Raw genomic sequence first — 20741 nt, 5'->3', positions numbered from 1 at the left:
ATGGGAGAGGACAGACGGAAACTGCAGTGTTGGTTCACTAACTTCCCCAGCGGACGTGGGCGGCACTCGTATCCTGACTGCTCACAGGGGCCCAGGCTTCCTTGTCCGCCAAGGAGGTGGACCAACCCTGGGGAAATGTCGAGGAGAAGTTTGTGGCCTTAAGGCATCTGTATTCAGCTCGCTAGAGCTGCATCTCCTCGGGAAGGACAGACCAGGCTGGACTCCCAAGTGACGTTCCATGCTAATAATAATTGTGGCCTTCATTAAGTACTTGCTACTGTTCTGTACTGTTCTAAACGCTGGGGTGGATACAAGGAAATCAGGGTGGATGTGGCCCTTGTCCCACATAGGCTTTATAGTCTTTATCCCCATTTTACAGGTGAGGGCATTGAGATATAGAGAAGTGAAGGGACCTGCCCAAGGTCACACAGCAGACAAGAGCCTATTGGGAGAAGTGGCCTGGCCTGGAGGAAAGACCACGGGCCTGGGGGAGGTCAGAGGATGTGGGCTCTAATCCCTGCTCTGCCACTTGTCTGCTGTGTGGCCTTGGGCAACTCACTTAATTTCTCTCTGTCAGTTACCTCATCTGTAAAATGGGGATTAAGACCGTGAGCCCCAGGTGGGACCTGGACTGTGCCCAAGCTAATTATCTTGTATCTATCCCAGCACTTAATACAGTGCCTGACACATGGTAAGCACTTAAATTCCATTAAAATAAAGGGGACCTTGTCTACCAACTCTGTTGGTATCACACTATCCCAAGCACTTAATCCAGTGTTCCGCACACAGTAAGCACTTAATCAATACCACTGACTGATGATGGCAGCATGGTGTAGTGGATAGAGCACGGGCCTGGGCATGGCTTCTAATCCCGGCTCCACCACTTGTCTGCTGTGTGATTTCGAGCAAGTCACATCGCTTTTCTGTGTCCCAGTTACCTCAGCAGGAAAATGGGAGTTGAGACTGTGAGCCCCATGTGGGGCAGGGATTTTGTCCAATCCGATTTGCTTGTATCCACCCTAGCGCTAAGTACAGTGCCTGGCACATAGTAAGCACTTAACAAATGCCACAATTAATTGATTGATCACAGGCCTTCCTCTGCCAATTCGTATCGGCATTTCACATTTCTCCCAAGCTCCCTGTGCTGCCACCATGTTTGGGCAGAGGGCTGACTCTCGAGTCCCTCCCCCCAGCTCTCATGGAGACACAGCTTCTCTCATTTTCCCGGCACCCAAGCTGTGGCTCTTCATGAACTTGCATGATCCTAGGGAGCGGTTTAGAAATCTCTTGCGTGGCAGAGTGAACCTGTGATCAGAGCCAGCGGCGAAGGCGGTGTGGGCAAGCCAGCAGAGTCTGGCGGTCGGTGCCAGCAGACACTCTTTCGAATGGTTCCTGGTGCCAATGCCGTGGGCTGTGCGTCCGCAAACAAGTTGCTTTCCCTCTCTGGGCCTCGCTTGACTCACTCAGGAAAAAAAAATCAAACGTGAAGATAAGCTCCCCTGCCAGTTCCCCCTCCCCCACGCTACTGTGGAGATTTATGAGATAATGTCTGCTTGGCCTTGCTCTCACTCTGCAGGAAGACTCTCTCTAATGCAAGGGGTTATTATGTATTATTATTCCCATTATTTAGCATTATTCACACCCTTTGATATGTGGAGCCTTGAAGGAGAGGCCTAAACTAGTTTCATCTGAAGATGTTTTTCCTTTCACTGCGTGTGGCACCCCCAGAAAGAAAATAAGTAGCAGCCTGGCCTAGTGGAAAGAGCCCTGGCCTGGAAGTTAGAGGACCTAGGTTTTAATCCTGACCTTGCCACTTGTTTGCTGTGGTGACTTTGGACAAGTCACTTAACCTCTCTGGGCCTCAGTTGCCTCATCTGTAAAATGAGAATGAAGACCGTGAGCCCCATGTGGAACATGGACTCTGTTCAACCTGATTATCTTGTATCTACCCCAGTGCTTAATATAGTACCTGGCTCATATTAAATCCTTAACAAATACCATTTAAAAAAAAATTAGGCTGGAAATGAATCCAGACAGGTCTTTGTTCAGAAGGACAGTGATACCAGCTCTGTTTTATTGGCCTCTCCTAAGTGCTCAACACAGTGCTCTGCACATTGGAAGCACTCAGTAAATACAATTGATTGATGGATCCTGTGAGGAGCCCAGTTAGGCTGATTTAAAGTTTCCAGCAATCCTTAAAGATCTGGGCTATTATGGATGGACTCTGGGCTTGTGTCCAATTGCTTTCCACTATTCTCCCCTTCTGCATATTTGGATCCACACCCTACTCCCTCCCAACCCTCCCAGCCCTTCCAGGCAGGGAGTGTCATATAATAATAATGGTGGCATTTCTTTAGCGCTTACTCTGTGCCAAGCACTGTACTAACCACTGAGGTAGAATAAGTGCTCAATAAATATCACTGGTTTTTTTTTTAAATAATGGTATTCATTAAGCACTTACTTTGTGCTAGGCACTTTACTAAGCGCTGGGTTAGATACAAGATAATCAGGTTGGACATCGTCCCTGTCTCGCATAGTAATAATAATAATTGTTATGGTATTTGTCAAGTGCTTATTATGTGCCAGGCACTGTACTAAGCGCTGGGATGGATACAAGCAAATTGGTCTGGACACAGTCCTTTGTCCCACATGGTGCTCACAATCTCAATCCCATTTTCCAGATGAGGTAATTGAGGCCCAGAGAAGTGAAGTGACTTGCCCAAAGTCACACAGCAGAGGTGAGGTGAAGCCAGGATTAGAACTCATGACCTTACTTCCAGGCCAGGCTCTAGCCACTACGCCATGCTGCACATGGGGCTTACAGTCTCAATAGAGAAGCAGCGTGGCTCAGTGGAAAGAGCACGGGCTTTGGAGTCAGAGGTCATGAGTTTGAATCCCAGCTCCACCACTTGTCAGCTGTGTGACTGTGGGCAAGTCACTTCACTTCTCTGTGCCTCAGTTACCTCATCTGTAAAATGGGGATTAAGACTGTGAGCCCCACGTGGGACAACCTGATTCCCTTGTGTCTACCCCAGCGCTTAGAACAGTGCTCGGCACTTAGTAAGCGCTTAATAAATACCAACATTATTATTATTATTATTAATCCCCATTTTACAGATGAGGTAACTAAAACATAGAGAAGTAAATTGACTTACTCAAGGTCACCCAGCAGACAAGTGGCGGAGCTGGGATTAGAAGCCAATTATTTCGACTCAGTCTCCATTCCCCTAAATCCCCCAACCCCCACCACATTTGCCCTTCCACTGCTCGTGGAAAGCAGTGTGGCCTAGTGGAAAGAGCCTAAGACTGAGAGAGAGGAGATCTTATCATCCATACTCAGTGGTATTTATTGGACACTTACTATGTACAGAGCACAGTGCTAGATGCTTGGGAGAGTACAATACAACAGAGTTGGCAGACATGTTCCCTGCTCACAACAAGCTTGCAGTCTAAAGATCTGAGTTCTAATCCAGTTCTGCCACTTTTCTGCCATATGAGCTTAGGCTAGTTGGTGCCTCAGTTTCCTCACCTGTAAAATGGGGGATAAAATCCCTGTTCTTCCTCCCTCTTAGCCTGTGAGCCTATGTGGGACAGGGACTGTGTCTGATTGGATGATCCTGTAATGACCCCAGTGCTTAGCATATAGTAAGTGCTTAACAAATACCAAATTGTTATTAACAAGTTAATCCACTCTGCTGGAGGAGTCAGTTGGAATAAACAAACCCAAATGAGGATAGTAACGGGTAGGGAAGATGTCCGCTAATTCTGCTAAACATTCCAAATGCTTAGTACAGTGCTCTGCGCACCTTAAGCGCTCAACAAATACCATTGATTGTTCAATAGACCGTGAATAGTTTCTGCAGTCCTGACCTATGTAGGACCATCTATCTAAGTAATAATAATAGTAATTGTAGTATCTGTTACCCACTTACTCTGTTCCAGGCACTCTACAGATGAGGCCCAGAGAAGTGAATTGACCCTCCTGAGGTCACAGAGCAGACAAGTGGCAGAACTGGGTTTAGAACTCAGGTCCTCTGACTCCCAGGCCCGTGCTCTTTCCACTAGGCCATACTGCTTCTTCTCTATTGGCCAGGACTGCCAGTTCAGTCACACAGATGTTGGCTGCTAGGTGCTTAGTACAGTGCTCTGCACACAGTAAGCCTTCAATAAGTCCCACTGACTAATTGATTGATTAATGCCCTGCGAAGAAGGATTCTTCTTTCTCTTCTCGTCCTTCAGCGGTGGCATCGGCAGTCACTGCTATGTCCTGCCATCCCTTAACTGAGTCTACCTTGGGATTTTTCAGGTGGCAGTCAGGACCGTATCAACTAATCAATCAATGAAGACATCATTTGTATTTATTGAGCACTCTACTGGATGCAGAGCACTGGACTGAACACTTGGGAGAGTACAACAGAATTAGTAGACATGTCTCCTGCCCTCAAGAAATATTGAGTTCAGCTAGGAAGAGAGACACTAAAATAAGTTATGGATAGAAATTTTATGGATTTGGAATATTTATTTAATACTAAAATAACTGCTTATCTGTGATTTATTACATCTGCAATTTATTTAAATTATTATTTATATTTATATTTAATTATATTAATGTCTGTCTCCCCCTCTAGAATGTAAGCTTGTTGTGGGCACGGAATTGTACTGTACTTTCCCAAGTGCTTAGTTCAGTGATCTGCACACAGTAAGTGCTCAATAAATACAATTGACTGACTGACTTTCCCTCCCCTACAGCAACATCACCCTATCCATTTCTGAACATCCCAGGAGTCAGAAAGAAATAGGTTCCAATTTCGGCTCCACCACTTAACAGCTGTGTAAAATCTGTAAAAATGGGGATTAAGACTGTGAGCCCCATGGAGGACAGGGACTGTGACCATCCCAATTAGCTTGTATCTACCCCAGCGCTTAGTACAGTGCATGACACGTAGTAAGCACTTAACAAATGCCATTTAAAAAAAACACTAGACTAGATGGGGTCAACTGGGGAGGCCTGATAAAACTAGCCATACGATCACTGCTGTCATCTTCACTGAACTCAGTGACAGTGGCTTTTTTTTTTCCAGGAGTCAGTCAGCCAATCAAATTTATTGAGCACTCAATGTGTGCAGAGCACTGTACTAAGCACTTGACAGAGTACAGTGGTGTTGTGTGGAAAGGTTTGGCAGGCCATCAGTAGTTTTCATAGCAAATGCACTTCCCTGCTGACACGGGATGTGCTTCACAAAAACGAAGGATAGGGGAGGTTCCTATTTGGCCCCTTCCAAATGCCATCCAAGTCCAGCTGCGGGGTTAAGCGAGCTAGTCAGGCATTGACTCACTTAGGCTCCAGAATGCTTAGAAATGAGCCCCTGGCTCTCCGCTCGCTCCAGTGTGGATTGAATCTCTGCTCTTTTTGGTGTATTCCTTCCTTCTGGGGTTAAGGCTCAGACCCCTAGGTCCTCTCATGCTCACACTGCTTTGGGGTGTGGGGGCATAAAGAGGGAGAGGGAGTTGGAGGGACTCTGGAAAGGAAACACAAGGCCTGGGAGTCAAAACACCTGGATTCTAATTCTGGGGCTGCCACTGACTTTCTGGGTGACCTTGGACAAGTCATTTCACTTCTCTTTGCCTCAGTTTCTCACCTGTAAAATGAGGATTCGCATCTCCTCCTGCCTCCAGGACGTCTCCACCTGGATGTCGGCCCGCCACCTAAAACTCAACTTGAGCAAGACTGAGCTCCTCATCTTCCCTCCCAAACCTGGTCCTCTCCCAGACTTCTCTATCACCGTGGATGGCACAACCATCCTTCCCGTCTCTCGGGCCCGCGATCTCGGTGTCATCCTTGACTCGTCTCTCTCGTTCACCCCACACATCCTATCCGTTACCGAGACATGCCGGTTTCACCTCTACAATATCGCCAAGATCCGCCCTTTCCTCTCCACCCAAACGGCTACCTTACTGCTACGGGCTCTCGTTATATCCCGGCTAGACTACTGTGTCGGCCTTCTCTCTGACCTCCCTTCCTCCTCTTTCGCCCCGCTCCGGTCTATTCTTCACTCCGCTGTCCGGCTCATCTTCCTGCAGAAATGATCTGGGCATGTCACTCCCCTTCTTAAACAACTCCAGTGGTTGCCTATCGACCTCCGCTCCAAACAAAAACTCCTCACTCTAGGCTTCAAGGCTCTCCATCACCTTGCCCCTTCCTACCTCTCCTCCCTTCTCTCTTTCTACCGCCCACCCCGCACGCTCCGCTCCTCCGCCGCCCACCTCCTCACCGTCCCTCGGTCTCGCCCATCCCGCCGTCGACCCCTGGGTCACGTCCTCCCGCGGTCCTGGAACGCCCTCCCTCCTCACCTCCGCCAAACTGATTCTCTTTCCCTCTTCAAAACCCTACTTAAAAATCACCTCCTCCAAGAGGCGTTCCCAGACTGAGCTCCTCTTCCCCCTCTACTCCCTCTGCCATCCCCCCTTTACCTCTCCGCAGCTAAAGCCTCATTTTCCCCTTTTCCCTCTGCTCCTCCACCTCTCCCTTCCCATCCCCACAGCACTGTACTCGTCCGCTCAACTGTATATATTTTCGTTACCCTATTTATTTTGTTAATGAATTGTACATCGCCTTGATTCTATTTAGTTGCCATTGTTTTTACGAGATGTTCTTCCCCTTGACGCTGTTTACTGCCATTGTTCTTGCCTGTCCGTCTCCCCCGATTAGACTGTAAGCCCGTCAAACGGCAGGGACTGTCTCTATCTGTTGCCGACTTGTTCATCCCAAGCGCTTAGTACAGTGCTCTGCACATAGTAAGCGCTCAATAAATACTATTGAATGAAAGGATTCTCCCTCTTACTTAGACTTGGAGCTTCATGTAGGACCTGATTATCTGGTATTCACCCCAGCGTTTAGTACATTGCTTGGTACATAGTAAACACTGCATAAATAGCACCACAACTAAAATGCAAAATCAAAATGACAAACACCAAATTAGCAGGATAAAAGTGTTTCCTTTAGGCTACTTTAATGTACTTCGGAATACTGAAAATTTGTTTTATCATGGGTGGATGATGAGAAAAATCCCTGGTGTTGATTTCAGTGATCAGCAATTCTTCCTGACAAGGGGCAAGGTGGAGGGATAAGGCAGCACCTGATCAGGAGTCCTGAAAAACAATTCAACTTTCCTTCCCTTTGCATCAGCTGCTCAGCCAAGCCAGGATTCAGAGACAATCTGTCTTTTGGAGTGGTGCTAAGAAGGTAAAGGCTAGGAGCCTACATAGTAAGAGAGGATTCTTGCCCCAGTCTCTCACAGAGAAGCATTATGGCCTAGTGGATAGAGCAAGGACTTGAGAGTCAGAAGGACCTGGGTTCTAATCCAGATCTGCCACCTGTCTGCTATTTGGCCTTGGGCAAATCACTTCACTTCTCTGTGCCTTGGTTACCTCATCTGTAAAATGGGGATTAAGAATATGAGTCCCATGTGGGACCGGGACCATGTCCATCTTGATTATCTTCTTTCTACCCCAACGGTTAGTACAGTGCCTGGCATCTGCCATCTTCCTCCTACCATTCATTCATTAATTCATTCCATAGTATTTATTGAGCACTTACTATGTGCAGAGCACTGTACTAAGCGTTTGGAATGTACAATTCAGCAACAGATAGAGACAATCCCTACCCAATGACGGGCTCACATTCCTCTCCAAACTCCTCGTGCGAGTTGTCTGCACCCAGTGTCTCAAATTCCTCCCCTAAAATTTCTCCTTGACCCTCTCTAATCTGGTTTCTGTCCCCTTCACTCCACAGAAACCACCCTCTCAAAGGTCACCAATGATCTCCTTCTTGCCAAATCCAACGGTTTATACTCCATCCTAATCCTCCTTGACCTTTCAGCTGTCTTTGACACTGTGGACCACTCCTTTCTCCTGGAAACATTATCCAACCTTGGCTTCACTGACTCTGTTCTCTCCTGGTTCTCCTCTCATCTCTCTGGCCATTCATTCTCAGACTCCTTCATGGGTTACTCCTCTCTACCTCCCACACCCTAACTGTGAGGGTCTCTCAGGGTTCAGTTCTGGGTCCCTTTCTATTCTCCATCTACATCACTCCCTTGGAGAACTCATTCGCTCCCATGGCTTCAACTACCACCTCTATGCAGATCACACTCAAAGCTACATCTCCAGCCCTGATCTCTCTCCCTCCCTGCAGCTGCACATTTCCTCTTGCCTTCAAAACATCTCTACTTGGATGTCCTCCAGTCACCCCAAACTTAATATGTCCTAAATAGAGCTCCTTATCTTCCCACCCAAACGCTGTCCTCCCCCTGACTCTCCCATCACTGTAGATGGCACCACCATTCTTCCTGTCTCACAAGCCATAACCTTGGCATTATTCTGGACTCCTCTCTCACATTCAACCCACATATTCAATCCATCACTAATTCCTGTCAGTCCCACCTTCCCATCATCGCTAAAATCTTCCCTTTCCTCTCCTTCCAAACTGCTATCCCTTTAATATGATCACTCATCCTATCCCACCTTGATTACTGCATTAGCCTCCTTGCTGACCTCTCAGCCTCCTGCCTCACCTCACTCCAGTCCATACTTGACTCTGCTGCCCGGATCATTTTTCTACAAAAAATATTCAGAACATGTCACCCCACTCCTCAAAACACTCCATCCATCTCCATATCAAACAAAAACTCCTCACCACTGGCATTAATGCACTCCATCACCTTGCTACCTCTTACCTCACCTCACTACTCTCCTACTTCAACCCAGCCAGCACACTTCACTTCTCTAATGCTAAACTTCTTACTGTGCCTCAATCTTGCCTATCTGGCCGCCAGCCCCTCACCACATCTTGCCTCTGGCCTGGAACACCCTCCCTCTTCAAATCCAACAGACAATGACTCTTTCCCCCCTCAAAGCCTTACTGAAGGCACATCTACTTCAGGAGGCCTTCCTGACTAAGCCCCCTCCTTTCCTCTTCCTCCACTCCCTTCTGCATCACCCTGACTTACTCCCTTTGTTCGTCCCCATCCCAGCCCCACAGCATTTATGTCCATATCTGCAATTTATTTATTTATTTATATTAATGTCTGTCACTTCCCCCATTCCCATCTAGACTGTAAGCTCGTTGTGGGCAGGGAATATGTCTGTTTAGTGTTGTATTGTACTCTCCCAAGTGCTTGATACAGTTCTCTTCATACAGTAAGTGCTCAATAAATACAATTGAATGAGTGAATGAACACAGTAAGTGCTTAACAAATGCCATTAAAATGATATTCTTTGCTTCAGGCTATTTTCACAGATAAAAATGACCTGGGAGGATGGGGAAAGAGTATGTGTGACTGCTTTCCCTAATAATGATAATACTTTTGGTACCTGTAATAATAATAATAATAGTAATAATGGCATGCATTAAGCAATTACTAGGTGCAAAGCACTGTTCTAAGCACTGGGGGGGATACAAGGTGATGAGGTTGTCCCACGTGGGGCTCACAGTCATAATCCCCATTTTACAGATGAGGTAACTGAGGCATAGAGAAGTTTAATGACTTGTCCAAAGTCACACAGCTGACAAGTGGTAGAGCAGGGATTAGAACCCATGGCCTGTGACTCTCAAGCCTGTGCTCTTTCCACTAAGCCTCGCTGCTTGTAAGGTGGTAAATATGGGACAAGCAATGGGGTAGAATCAGGATTTAATAGATTTGGATACGGCTCCTGTTCTACACAGGGCTCCCAGCCTAAAGGGGAGGGAGAGCAGATATTGAATCACCTTTTTACAGGTGAGCAATCTGAAGTCCAGAGAAGTAAAAAGACTTGACCAAGGTCATACAGTAGGGAAAGTGGCAGAGCCCAGGAGAGAACCCAGGTCTCCTGTCTCCCAGTTCTGCTGCTTCTTGCTTTCCTTAGCATAACCTAGTGGAAAAGCATGGTCCTGGGAGTCAGTGGACCTGGGGTCTAAACCTGGCTCTGCCACTTGTCTATTGTGTGACCTTGGGCAAGTCACTTAACTGCTCTTTGGCTCAGTTTCCTCATCTTAAATCTCTTTCCTCCTAGACTGTAAGCCCCATGTGGGACAGGGACTATGTCCAACGTGAATATCTTTGAAAATAATAAATAATAATAATAATAATAGTGGTATTTGTTAAGTGCTTACTATGTGCCAGGCACTCTACTAAGTGCTGGGGAGGGGGAATACAAGCAAATTGGTTTGGACACAGTCCCTGTCCCACATTGAGCCCACAGTCTTAATCCCCATTTTCCAGATGAGGTAACTGAGGCCCAGAGAAGTTTCTCCACTGTATATATTTTCTCAACTGTATATATTTTCGTTACCCTATTTATTTTGTTAATGAATTGTACATTGCCTTGATTCTATTTAGTTGCCATTGTTTTTACGAGATGTTCTTCCCCTTGACTCTATTTATTGCCATTGTTCTTGTCTGTCCGTCTCCCCCGATTAGACTGTAAGCCCGTCAAACGGCAGGGACTGTCTCTATCTGTTGCTGACTTGTTCATCCCAAGTGCTTAGTACAGTGGTCTGCACATAGTAAGCGCTCAATAAATACTATTGAATGAATGAATGAATGAATGAAAGTGACTTGCCCAAGGTCACACATCAGACAAATGTCAGAGCCAGAATTAGAACCTATGACCTTCTGACTCCCAGGCCCGTGCTCTATCCACTAAGCCATGCTGCTTTGCTTAGTACATGGTAAGCACTTAACAAATACCATAATCATTATTATTATCATTCCTTCTGCTCTGAACCCAGAAACGTGGGTCTCTGCCTTTGCATGGGGGAATATTCTGTGCCAGGGGATGGGAGAGTGGGACGGAAATGTTCCGATGATCCAGACCGGGAATTCAAGACTCGAACTAGGGCCCATCTGCTTCGTTTGAGCTCACTGAGGCTCAGCAGGCTGCGGGGAAGTGAGTTCGGCAATCGGCCGTTGGGTGGAAGGAGAATAATCTTGCCCTTTCACTGTGTCAGACCTTTTGTGGGGCGGGGCGGGGGAGAGGAGGAAGGAGAGTGATGTGTCTGGTGAAGCTCCTGGTGACAGGGACTCTGGAGAACTCCACGAGGAGGGGGCTCCATGCAAAGCATTTTCACTAGGGCACAGATGCCCTTTCAATCTGCCTATCGTAATATACTCACCCAAGCACTTGGTACAGTGCTCTGCACACAGTCAGGACTCAATAAATACAATTGAATGAATGTAGTCAGTCAATCGGATTATTTGAGCGCTTACTTGGTTCAGCGTGCTTGGGAGAGTCTTGTCTTATGCTGTCGGGTCGTTTCTGACCCATAGCAACTCCACTGATGCATCTCCCCCAAAGCCCCCCGCTCTCCATCGGAAATCATTCTGGCAGTGTATCCACAGAGTTTTCTTGGTAAAACGGAAGTAGTTTACCATTGCCTCCTTCCGTGCAGTAAATTGACTCTCCACCCTCGACTCTCTCCCATGCCGCTGCTAAACAAGCACAGGTGAGTTTGACCTGTGGCAGATTGCCTTCCACTAGCCAGCCACTGCCCAAGCTAGGAATGGAATGGATATGCCTTTGCTTGACTCTCTTCCTGTAGCCGAGACTGGTAGAGTATTAGAAACTCTCCAGGTGCGATCCTGAGGCGGGAGGTCTTGGGAGAGTGCCATATGACAATAGAACAGACACATTCCCTGCCCACAGTGAAATCCTCATATTGTATCTCATTTCTTTTTTTTTCCTTTTTTAAATGGCATTTGTCAAACACTTACTATGTGCCAGGCACTGTACTAATCGCTGGGGTAGACACAAGCTAATCAGGTTGGACACAGTCCAGGTCCCACACAGGGCTCAATCTTCATCCCCATTCTACAGGTGAGGGAACTGAGGCATAGAAAAGTGAAGTAATTTGGCCATGGTCATCCACCTGACAAGTGGCAGAGCCAGGATTAGAACCCAGGTCCTCCGACTCCCAGGCCCGTGCTCTTATCCACTAAGCCACACTGCTTCCTCCTTGTTTTGTTGTCGAATGACACCCGAATACTTATCCAGAATTAATACCCAGACACCGTGCCGCTCAAAAAGGTTCCCCAAGCCTGATTCAGACAGGTAAAAAGTTCAGCGCACGCATCAAAGTCTTGCCAGTGTGAGGAATTCTCAGGGAGATTATTCCTTGGGGCCCTTGTGATTTCTGAATCTAGGTCAAGGTGAAGGTAAGCCTGGCCCAGGAGTCTTAAAGACGCAGGCAAGACCTTCCGGGCTGCAGCATGGTCTACTCTTTTACCCGTCAGCCTTTGAGGAAGACAGCCAGGCCTCTGCCACCCAAATTTCACCTGGGTTTCATTTTAACTGGGTCCTTAACAGCCTATTCTTCCAGTTCGGGTGAACTGAGAGACCATAATGAATTCTAGTTCAGCAAGCAGCTCACTCTTTCCGACTTCCAGGATAAAGCACTCGGCTCCTGGAAACCTCGGACGTCCTGGGTTCTCGGCCCAAATCCCCTTCAGGAAGTCGGGCTGCGTCACCATGCCACAATCCGGGCGACCGTCCCTGACTCCGGTGGGCAATCCGGCCCTCTGACAGTGAGACGTGCACACAACTCAGGTTTCCGGAGAAACCAGCCCAAAGGGGTGTTTTTCTTTGAGTGGGTTTCAGATTGCAGTCAGGACATTACGGTAATTAACCTTCACCTCCCTCTCTCTGGGTGCCCAGGACCTGCCTGGCCTTGTGTCGACTGGGAACGCCAGAGAACTGCACCTTCTATATTGTTCTCTCAGTGAGAACTCAATTCAGGACAGCACTGCAAACTCGGCTCCGTTTAATAAGCCAGATGAAGTGGTGTGCTGTCTGGGAGGATGGAAGCAAAAATTGTTTGCTGCTGCTGGCAGGTAATACCTAGCATACCATACTGCTCCAGAATCAAGGTGGTGGGGGAGGCGGGGGGCGGAGAGGGGAGCGGCGGTTGGGAGAGCCATTTTTAGCACCGATCAACAAAGCCTCATCTTAAACGAGCAATCTTAGGAATTACACTCAGGGTGTTTGATTCAGACAAAGCACCTGGCAGCCAACGCCACTTCACTCCTTCCTCATTCCTCTCTCCCTTCCTTGAGCCTCACCACAAACAAGGGCTAGAAAAGGGTGCAGAGCCTCGGGCAGAAAGTCCAGAAGAATCAACTACTGGTATTTATTAAGCACGTATGTGCCTGGCACATAGTAAGCGCTTAACAAATACTATTAAAAAAAGAAAATTCCTAGTATCCAATTTTCATTTCAGCAGCGGACAGACACATCCTAAGCCTAATTCATTCCTAAAAAGAGACTGTGCCTCACTCTCTTCTCTTGCCACTGACCCCTTGCTCGCATCCTGGTGAGAAGTAGCATGGCGTAGTGGATGGAGCACGGGCCGGGGAGCCAGAAGGTCATGGGTTCTAATCCCGATTCCTCCACTTCTCAGCTGTGTGACCTTGGGCAAATCACTTTACTTCTCTGGGCTTCAGGTACCTCATCTGTAGAATGGGGTTTGAGACAGTGAGCCCCGGGTGGGACAGGGACTGGGTTCCACCCGATTTGCTGGATCTACCCCGGCGCTTAGTACAGTGTCTGGCACACAGTAAGCGCTTAAGAACTACCATAATTATTATTATTACCTTCCCTCCCAACTGCCTGGAACTCCCTCCTGTTTTGTATCTGGCAGACTACCACTCTCCCCATCTTCAAGGCCCTGCTAAAACCATATCTCCCCCAGGGAGCCTCCCCTGATTCCCTTCATCTCCCTATCCTTTTTCTCCTCCCTCCTGAATCAACTGCCCTCTTGGGTCTGTCCCCCTAAGCACTTTAATACTGACCCAATGCCCACAGCACTTATGCACATAACCTTATGCCCTACTGTTTCCCCTACTTCTAATTTATGATGTCTGTCGTCCCTACTAGATGGTAAGCTCATTGTGTCTACCAACTTTGTTATATTGTACTCTCCCAAATACTTAGGATTGTGCTCTGCACCTAGTGCAATTAATTGATTCAGGAGGGTAGGGATCATGTCTACTTGATTATCCTGTATCTATCCCACCTCTTAGTACAGTGTTTGGCACATAGTAAGCGATTAACAAATACCATAATTATTGCTCTTTTAATTCCCTACTCTATCGAACTCTCCAAAGTCCTTAACACAATGGCTTGTGCACCCTGAACTCTCAGCGAGTCCCGTTGATTAGGCTTTGCTCTGCCCTCACACACACCTTTTTTGGTATTTGTTGAGCGCTTACTATGTGTTAAGCACTGTTCTAAGCACTGGGATAGATACAGGTTAATCAGGTTGGACACAGTCCCTGTCCCACATGGGGATCACAGTCTTCATCCTCATTCAAGCACTGTTCTAAGCACTGGGGTAGATACAAGTTAATCAGGATGGACACAGTCTCTGACCTGCACGGGGTTCACAGTCTTCATCCTCATTTCGTAGATGAGGTAACTGAGGCACAGAGGAGTCAAGGCACCCACCCAAGGTCACAGAGCAGACACTTGGTCCTCGCCTTGTCATTATGGCCTGGTGGCCCAGGTTGTTAGACCTTTTCAAGCTGTAGCATTTCAACGCTACAAAATCTGCAAAGAAAACACCCATACCCTGGGAGGGGCAACTGATGAATCGCTAGAACTTCACAGGGCTGGAGAGATGGGGGAGCGTGGAGAAGTCAGGGGTGATTTCCGGGTGAGAGGCTGGAAAGTGCTTGTCAGCAGGAAACGGGGAATCTGAGGATGTGGGTTCTAATCCTGGCTCAGTCACTTGTCTGCTGTGTGACCTTGGGCAACTCACTTCACTTCTCTGTGCCTCAGTTCCCTCATCTGTAAAATGGGGATGAAGACTGTGAGCCCCATGTCGGACAGGGACTGTGACCAACCCGATCACCTCTTATCTACCCCAGTGCTTAGAACAGTGCTTGACACATAGTAAGTGACTAACAAGTACCATAACTATTAATGATTAACTCTACCATATTGCACCCTCCCAGCGCTCTGCACTCTAAGCATTCAAAAAAAAATACCATCGATTGAGGAATTGATTAAGGGTAGAGACGGCATACCTCCTCCACTCCCACCGCGTCCCCGCCTCTTCCCCCGGCCAGGCTTGTCTCTCTGACATCACTCGTTGGTTTTATTTGCTCGGTGTATCAAGCTGGCCAAAGAGGGCTTGGTTGCTAAATCAGCAGTTCTTCATGCCTGCAAAGGTTAAAATAATAACAGCTCGAAAGAAAAATAGCCATTCCCTACCCTCTCTCCTCCCACCAAGCAAAAGGGAAAAGTGGCAGGGCCCTGCTCTTCCACTGTCGGAATCTTTGATCGAAAAAAATCATTTGCCAAACTGTAATAAGAATTTTTTTCTTTTTTTCATTTTACTTTAAAGTCAAAGCTATCATTATGATTTTGGGTGCCGGTGTGAGGTCAAATTGCAGTCTGCACCTTTTACATCTTCGAGGGTGCTGAAGAAACCGCGAACGTTGTCTTTGCCGGGGTCGGGCTAAAACGACAGAGCCATAATTACACAATCACACTTTGGGGTAAAAAGCATTCATTAAGACAGCCGCTTGATTCTCCACCTTTTCACTGAGTATCTGAAAACAAGAGCCCGACTGCAAATATGGAAAAAGAAAACAACTTGGACGGTCCTGTGTTCATTTTGGTGCAGAAGGGCTCCTTGGCCTGCAGTGCTTGAAAGCCATTTTCATTAGGATAGGAACTCACCCCTTTAAAAAAAAACCTGATTTCAGAAGGTGTCTTCAAATACAGCATTTCCAACCCGGGAGCCAGCATGGGTGGATAGAACACAGGCCCGGGAATCAGAAGAGCCTGGGTTCTAACCCCAGCTCCACCACTGTCTCTATATGGACTTTAAGCAAGTCACTTAACATCTCTGTGCCTCAGTGACTTCATTTGTAAAATGGGGATTAAGACCGTGAGCCCCATGTGAGACGTGATTAGCCAACCTGATTAGCTTATATCTATCCCAGTGCTCAGAACAGTGCCTAGCACAGAATAAGCGCTTAGCAAATAACATAAAAAAAACCAGTCTTATCATCCAAAATGGTTACAGTAAGCCTAAACACAGACGAGTTTGTGCGTGCGTGTGCTCACACACACACACACACACACACATACTATTGTCAATGCCTCATAAAGCCAGATTATATCAGACATTCTTTAGGAAGTGATAAGTTAAACAGAGGGAAAACAGTTACTCCGGTTCATTGAAAACATGCAGAAAAATAATCTACGGCTGATAATTTTTTTATTGAAAGAATGGAAAAGATTACATTTAGGCCACAGGGCAGTGGCTGGCTTCAGAGAAGCTGCTATGCTTTAAAAAAAAAAAAAGTCACAGCCGGCCAGGACTAGAGCCAACCAAGTTCCTTTATGGTGGAAATCACCTGGGGGCTATCCATTTGCTTGATGAAGAAAACGATGGGGCAAAAATCTACAAGCTGATCCTGTTCGATGACTCTGCCAGAGTTCCTTTAGCTTGGGGAACATACCAGACACCTGCAGTCTCCGATCCGGCCTCAGGAAACTGGTCAGCGGAGGCAATCGGTCCGGTTCCGGACGATTTTGTTACTGCTCAAATGTACGGAATGTGTCTAAATAGGAACATAGTTGCCTCCTTCCAACCACTAAGGGCAGGGCTTAACTCTGGGCACGTGGAATCCTGCAAGTTGAAGAACCTTCGTTTCTCTCGAGTAGCAGCCAAATACTTCTCTATGGCAAGAAGAGTGGATTTTTAGAAGCACCTGTCCCGGGGCAAAACTGTGGGCCAAGAGATCCCCGCAAAGGCCTCGCCCCCAGAGGATGAGCCGGGATTTGGGGAGGGGGAGGTGGAATCCGGGATGGGAACCTGGGAAGTCCCAAGCCCAAGGGGCTGCGTGCCCCTGAGCCATCCTCAAAGGGAGGATCGGCCTCTGACAGCGCCGATGCGACTGCGTTGGCTGGTTTTAACAAGTTTGGCGCCACCATTAAAACTCCAGGAATTTTCTCTCCGTCCAAGTGGGTGTTGATTTCTGCCTTCTTAAAAGTGGTGCAGACTTCATCCAGTAGTTACCATTCTTAGACCACGGGGGAGGGGGGGAAGGAGGGAGGAAGAGAAAAAGAAAAAGAGAAAGAGAGAAAGAAAAGGGGAAAGAAAGAGAGAGACAAAGAAAAAGAGAAAGAGAAAGGGAAAGAAAGGGAGAGAGAAAAAGAGAGATACAGAGAGATAGGGAAAGAAAAGGGGAGAGAGAGAGAGAAAGAGAGATAAGAGGAGAGAAAGAAGAAAGGAAACAAGAGAGAGAGAGAGAAAGAGATGAAGAGATAGAGAGAAAAAGAGATAAAAAGAGAGATACATAAAAGAGAGAGAAGGAGAAAGAAAGGGAAGGAGAAAGGAGAGATAAAAAGAGAATGAGAGATAAAAAGAGAGAGGGAGAGAAAGGGAAAGAGAGAGAAATTAAAAAGGAAAAGAGAGAAAGAAAAAGAAAGGGAGGGTGAAATAGATAAAAAGAGGAAAAAGAGGTAGAACAGAGAGGTAGAGAGAGAGAGAGAGAAAGAGAGCGAGTGAGAAAGAGTGTAAAGGAGTTCAGACGGGTAGAACCAAGTTCATGTGTGTTTGTTCCAACAGAGCAGTCCCGAGGACCGGCCCGGCGGGCGGGATGGAGAGGGGATGCCGCCGTCCCCAATCCCCGCAGCCCCAGCCAGGCCGGGGCCCGGCCCCGCGCCCTAGACGAGGGACTCGCTGACCGGCACGGAGTCCGAGTCCTGGCTGTGCATGGAGCTCAGTCCGGTGTCCGAGTCCTCGTCGTCACCCTCCTTGGCCGGGGCCCGCTCCGGGGCCCGCTCCGGCTCCCGCTGGGGGTCCCGCCGGGGGGGGTCCCGCCGGGGGGGGTCCCGCCGGGGCCCGGGTGCGGGCTCGTCCCCCGGGTCGAGGGCGTGGAGGGCGTCCAGCAGGTCCTGCAGCTCCCGCTCCTTGGCGTCCCGGCGGCGACGGCTGCTGTCCAAGTCGGCGCGCACGGCCTCCAGGTCGGTGTTGAGCCGCAGCCCGATGTAGAGGCTGGCGCTCAGCTGCGTCTGCAGCCGCTCCTGCTCCTCCAGCAGCAGGTCCCCGTCGGGGAGGCCGTCGGCCCGGGGGGCGCCTCCTCCGCAGGCCTCCCGCCGGCGGCGCCGCATCCAGCGGCGGTTGAGCTCGTCCTGGAGCTCGGCGGCGAGGCGCTCCAGCAGCTCCTCCTGCTCGGCCCGCCGCTCCTGCAGCCGCCGCAGCTCGGCGGCGCCCGGGCCCGCGGCCTCGGCCTCCACCTCCGGCCGGGCCTCGGCCCCGGAGCCCGCGCCGTCCAGGTAGGTGTCCTGCACGTAGTTGGCCCCGTGTCGCCGCACGCGGTCCAGGTGGACGCGGGCCTCGTAGCGGTCGATCTCGCGGTCCAGCTCCCGCAGGCGCTGCACCTGCTGCCGCAGGGTGTGGTCCTGGGACAGCACCAGGTGGACGAGGGTCTCCATGCGCTCGCCCGCCGCCGTCGAGGCCGCCGCCTCCGGCCCCGGCGCCGTCGAAGCGCCCGAGGACGACGACGAGGAGGTGCAGGAGGAGGAGGAGCAGGGCGACGGGGCCGGGGCCCGCTCCTCCCGGTTCTGCTCCCGCTCCGGTCCCGGTCCGGCCGGTCCTTGCCGTCGACGGCGCCGGTTGATCCGGGCCAGCTTGCGGAAAGCCTTGCGCACCACCCTGCGCTGCCGCTCCTGGCTCAGGGCCGGGCCCGGGCCGGGCCGGGACGCGGGGGCCGGGGATGCCGGGGTCCCCGGGGTGCCCGGGGGTCCGAGGCGCGGGCCGTCCTTGCTGGGCACCACCCGGGCCTGGGCGCTGCGGGGCCCCGCGTGCGGGAGAGAGGCGTCGCTGCGGACCAGGACGAAGCGCACATTGCCCCGCTCGTCCCCCCAGGCGGCCCAGAGGCGCAGCAGCCGCGTCTTGCCCGGCAGGATCCGCTCGAAGCCCCGCCACTTCTCCACGATGCAGTAGCTGTGCGGGGGTCCCCCGAGCAGGCCCCCGCCGCCCTTCCGCGGCCGGTCCTTCCCCGCGGCCCCGCCGTCCTCCAGCAGCGCCCGGACCACGTCCGAGCAGGTGGTCCGCCGGGACAGGCCGGAGATGAGCTTCTCCTCCTGGCAGATCCACACCGAGATGCGCCTCGAGTCCGGCTCCATCCCGGCCGAGGGGGCCCGGGCCCGGTCGCCTTCCCACCCCCCCGCGCCCTGGTCCGCGGGAGGGGCAGAGGGCGCCAAGGGGGCCGCGGTGCCCCCAGGGCGCACGGACCACCCGGGACCGGAGGCCCCGAGGCCCGGAGGCCCGGAGGGAGCCCCGGAGGCCAGGAGAGGAGTCCGGCGTGGTCCCGAGGGAGGTCCGGAGGCAGGCCCGGAGGCAGTCCTGGAGGAGGTGCGGAAGGATGCCCAGAGACAGTCCTGGAGGGAGGCCCGGGGGCAGTCCTAGAGGAGGTCCGGAGGGAGGCCCAGAGGGAGTCCTGGAGGAGGCCCAGAGGCAGTGCTGGAGGGAGTCCTGGAGGAGGCCCAGAGGCAGTCCTGGAGGGAGTCCTGGAGGAGGCCCGGAGGGAGGCCCAGAGGCAGTGTCGGAGGGAGGCCCAGAGGCAGTCCTGGAGGGAGTCCTGGAGGAGGCCCGGAGGGAGGCCCAGAGGCAGTGTCGGAGGGAGGCCCAGAGGCAGTCCCGGAGGGAGTCCTGAAGGAGGCCCAGAGGCAGTCCTGGAGGAGACCCAGAGGAATCCCTCTCCCCCTAGGCGCTCAAGCGCTGCCCTCCGGCCGGGGACCCCGCAGGAACGGCCGCCGAAGCCCCCGGGGTCCGGGCCCGGGCTCCTCTCTGTCCCGCGCCCCGGTTCTCCGCACTCTCGGTGGGGCTGGCGAGCGCCGTCCGGCTCGGTTCGGTCCGGTCCGGTCCTCCTCGGCCGGAGTAGGTCCGCTCAGCTTGGTCTGGCCCGGCTCGCCTTGGCTCGGTTGGCCTCAAGGCAGAGAAGGACCGGTTCGGCTCAGCCTGGCTTGCTCCGGTGCTCTGCGGTCCCAGCGGGTCCGGGGAGATCGGTCCGGGTCGGGTCGGTTGTGCTCGGACTCAGTGGGTCCGCTGAACTCCGTTCGGTTCTGGCCGGTCAGGCTCCGTTCGGTTCTCGGTCCCATTGGGTCCGGTGAGCTTGGTTCGGTTCTGATCGGTTCGGTTCTGGATCCGGATCGGCCCTGGATCTGGGCAGGCCCGGGCTGTCCCGCGGGACGGTGCGGGCGCTGCTGTGCCCCGCGCTTCCCGAGCCCGCCGGGTTTTGCTCCTCCTCGCACGGCTCCTCCTCCACCTCCGCCCCCTTCCCTCCTCCTGCTCTGCCTACCTTCCTACTGAGATGGTGGAGACCGTACAGTCCGGCTGTCCGGCCCCCCCCACCCCCCTCCGCCCAGGACCCTCCCTGAGCCAGAGGGAGGCCCAGAGGAGGGAAAGAGAAGGGGTGGGGGGAGGGGAGTTGCTCTGGAGGGGGGGGTCGCTGGGGAACCAGGACCACCCCCCGGCAAGACTCTGGGATCCGAGTTTCCCAGCACCGTGGACAGGACAAGAGTCAGGGGGAATGGGAGGGGGTATTCCATTTCTCATCGTATCCTGGGCCGCCCCTTGCCAACTCCTACCCCTAGGCTAGGCATTCAGAGCCCCCAGGACCGCCCTGCCCGGTCATCAACCAATCAATCAGTAGTAATTATTGAGCACTTACTGTATGCAGAGCACT

At 51.2% G+C, this 20741-nt stretch overlaps 1 protein-coding gene across 1 annotated transcript; it reads right to left on the bottom strand.

Annotated features, from left to right (window-relative positions):
- Nucleotides 1-17483: 17483 nt before the first annotated feature.
- Nucleotides 17484-19240, bottom strand: RASSF10 (Ras association domain family member 10). Its single transcript, XM_007658229.2, has one exon. It carries the CDS (start codon nucleotides 19177-19179, stop codon nucleotides 17716-17718), a length of 1464 nt encoding a protein of 487 aa, XP_007656419.2. The 5' UTR covers nucleotides 19180-19240; the 3' UTR covers nucleotides 17484-17715.
- Nucleotides 19241-20741: the final 1501 nt, after the last annotated feature.

This window comes from Ornithorhynchus anatinus, chromosome 3 (assembly GCF_004115215.2).
Source record: "Ornithorhynchus anatinus isolate Pmale09 chromosome 3, mOrnAna1.pri.v4, whole genome shotgun sequence".
NCBI lineage: Eukaryota > Metazoa > Chordata > Mammalia > Monotremata > Ornithorhynchidae > Ornithorhynchus > Ornithorhynchus anatinus.
The sequence above is the reverse complement of the archived record's forward strand: the minus strand, read 5'-3'. Positions and strand labels throughout refer to the sequence as shown.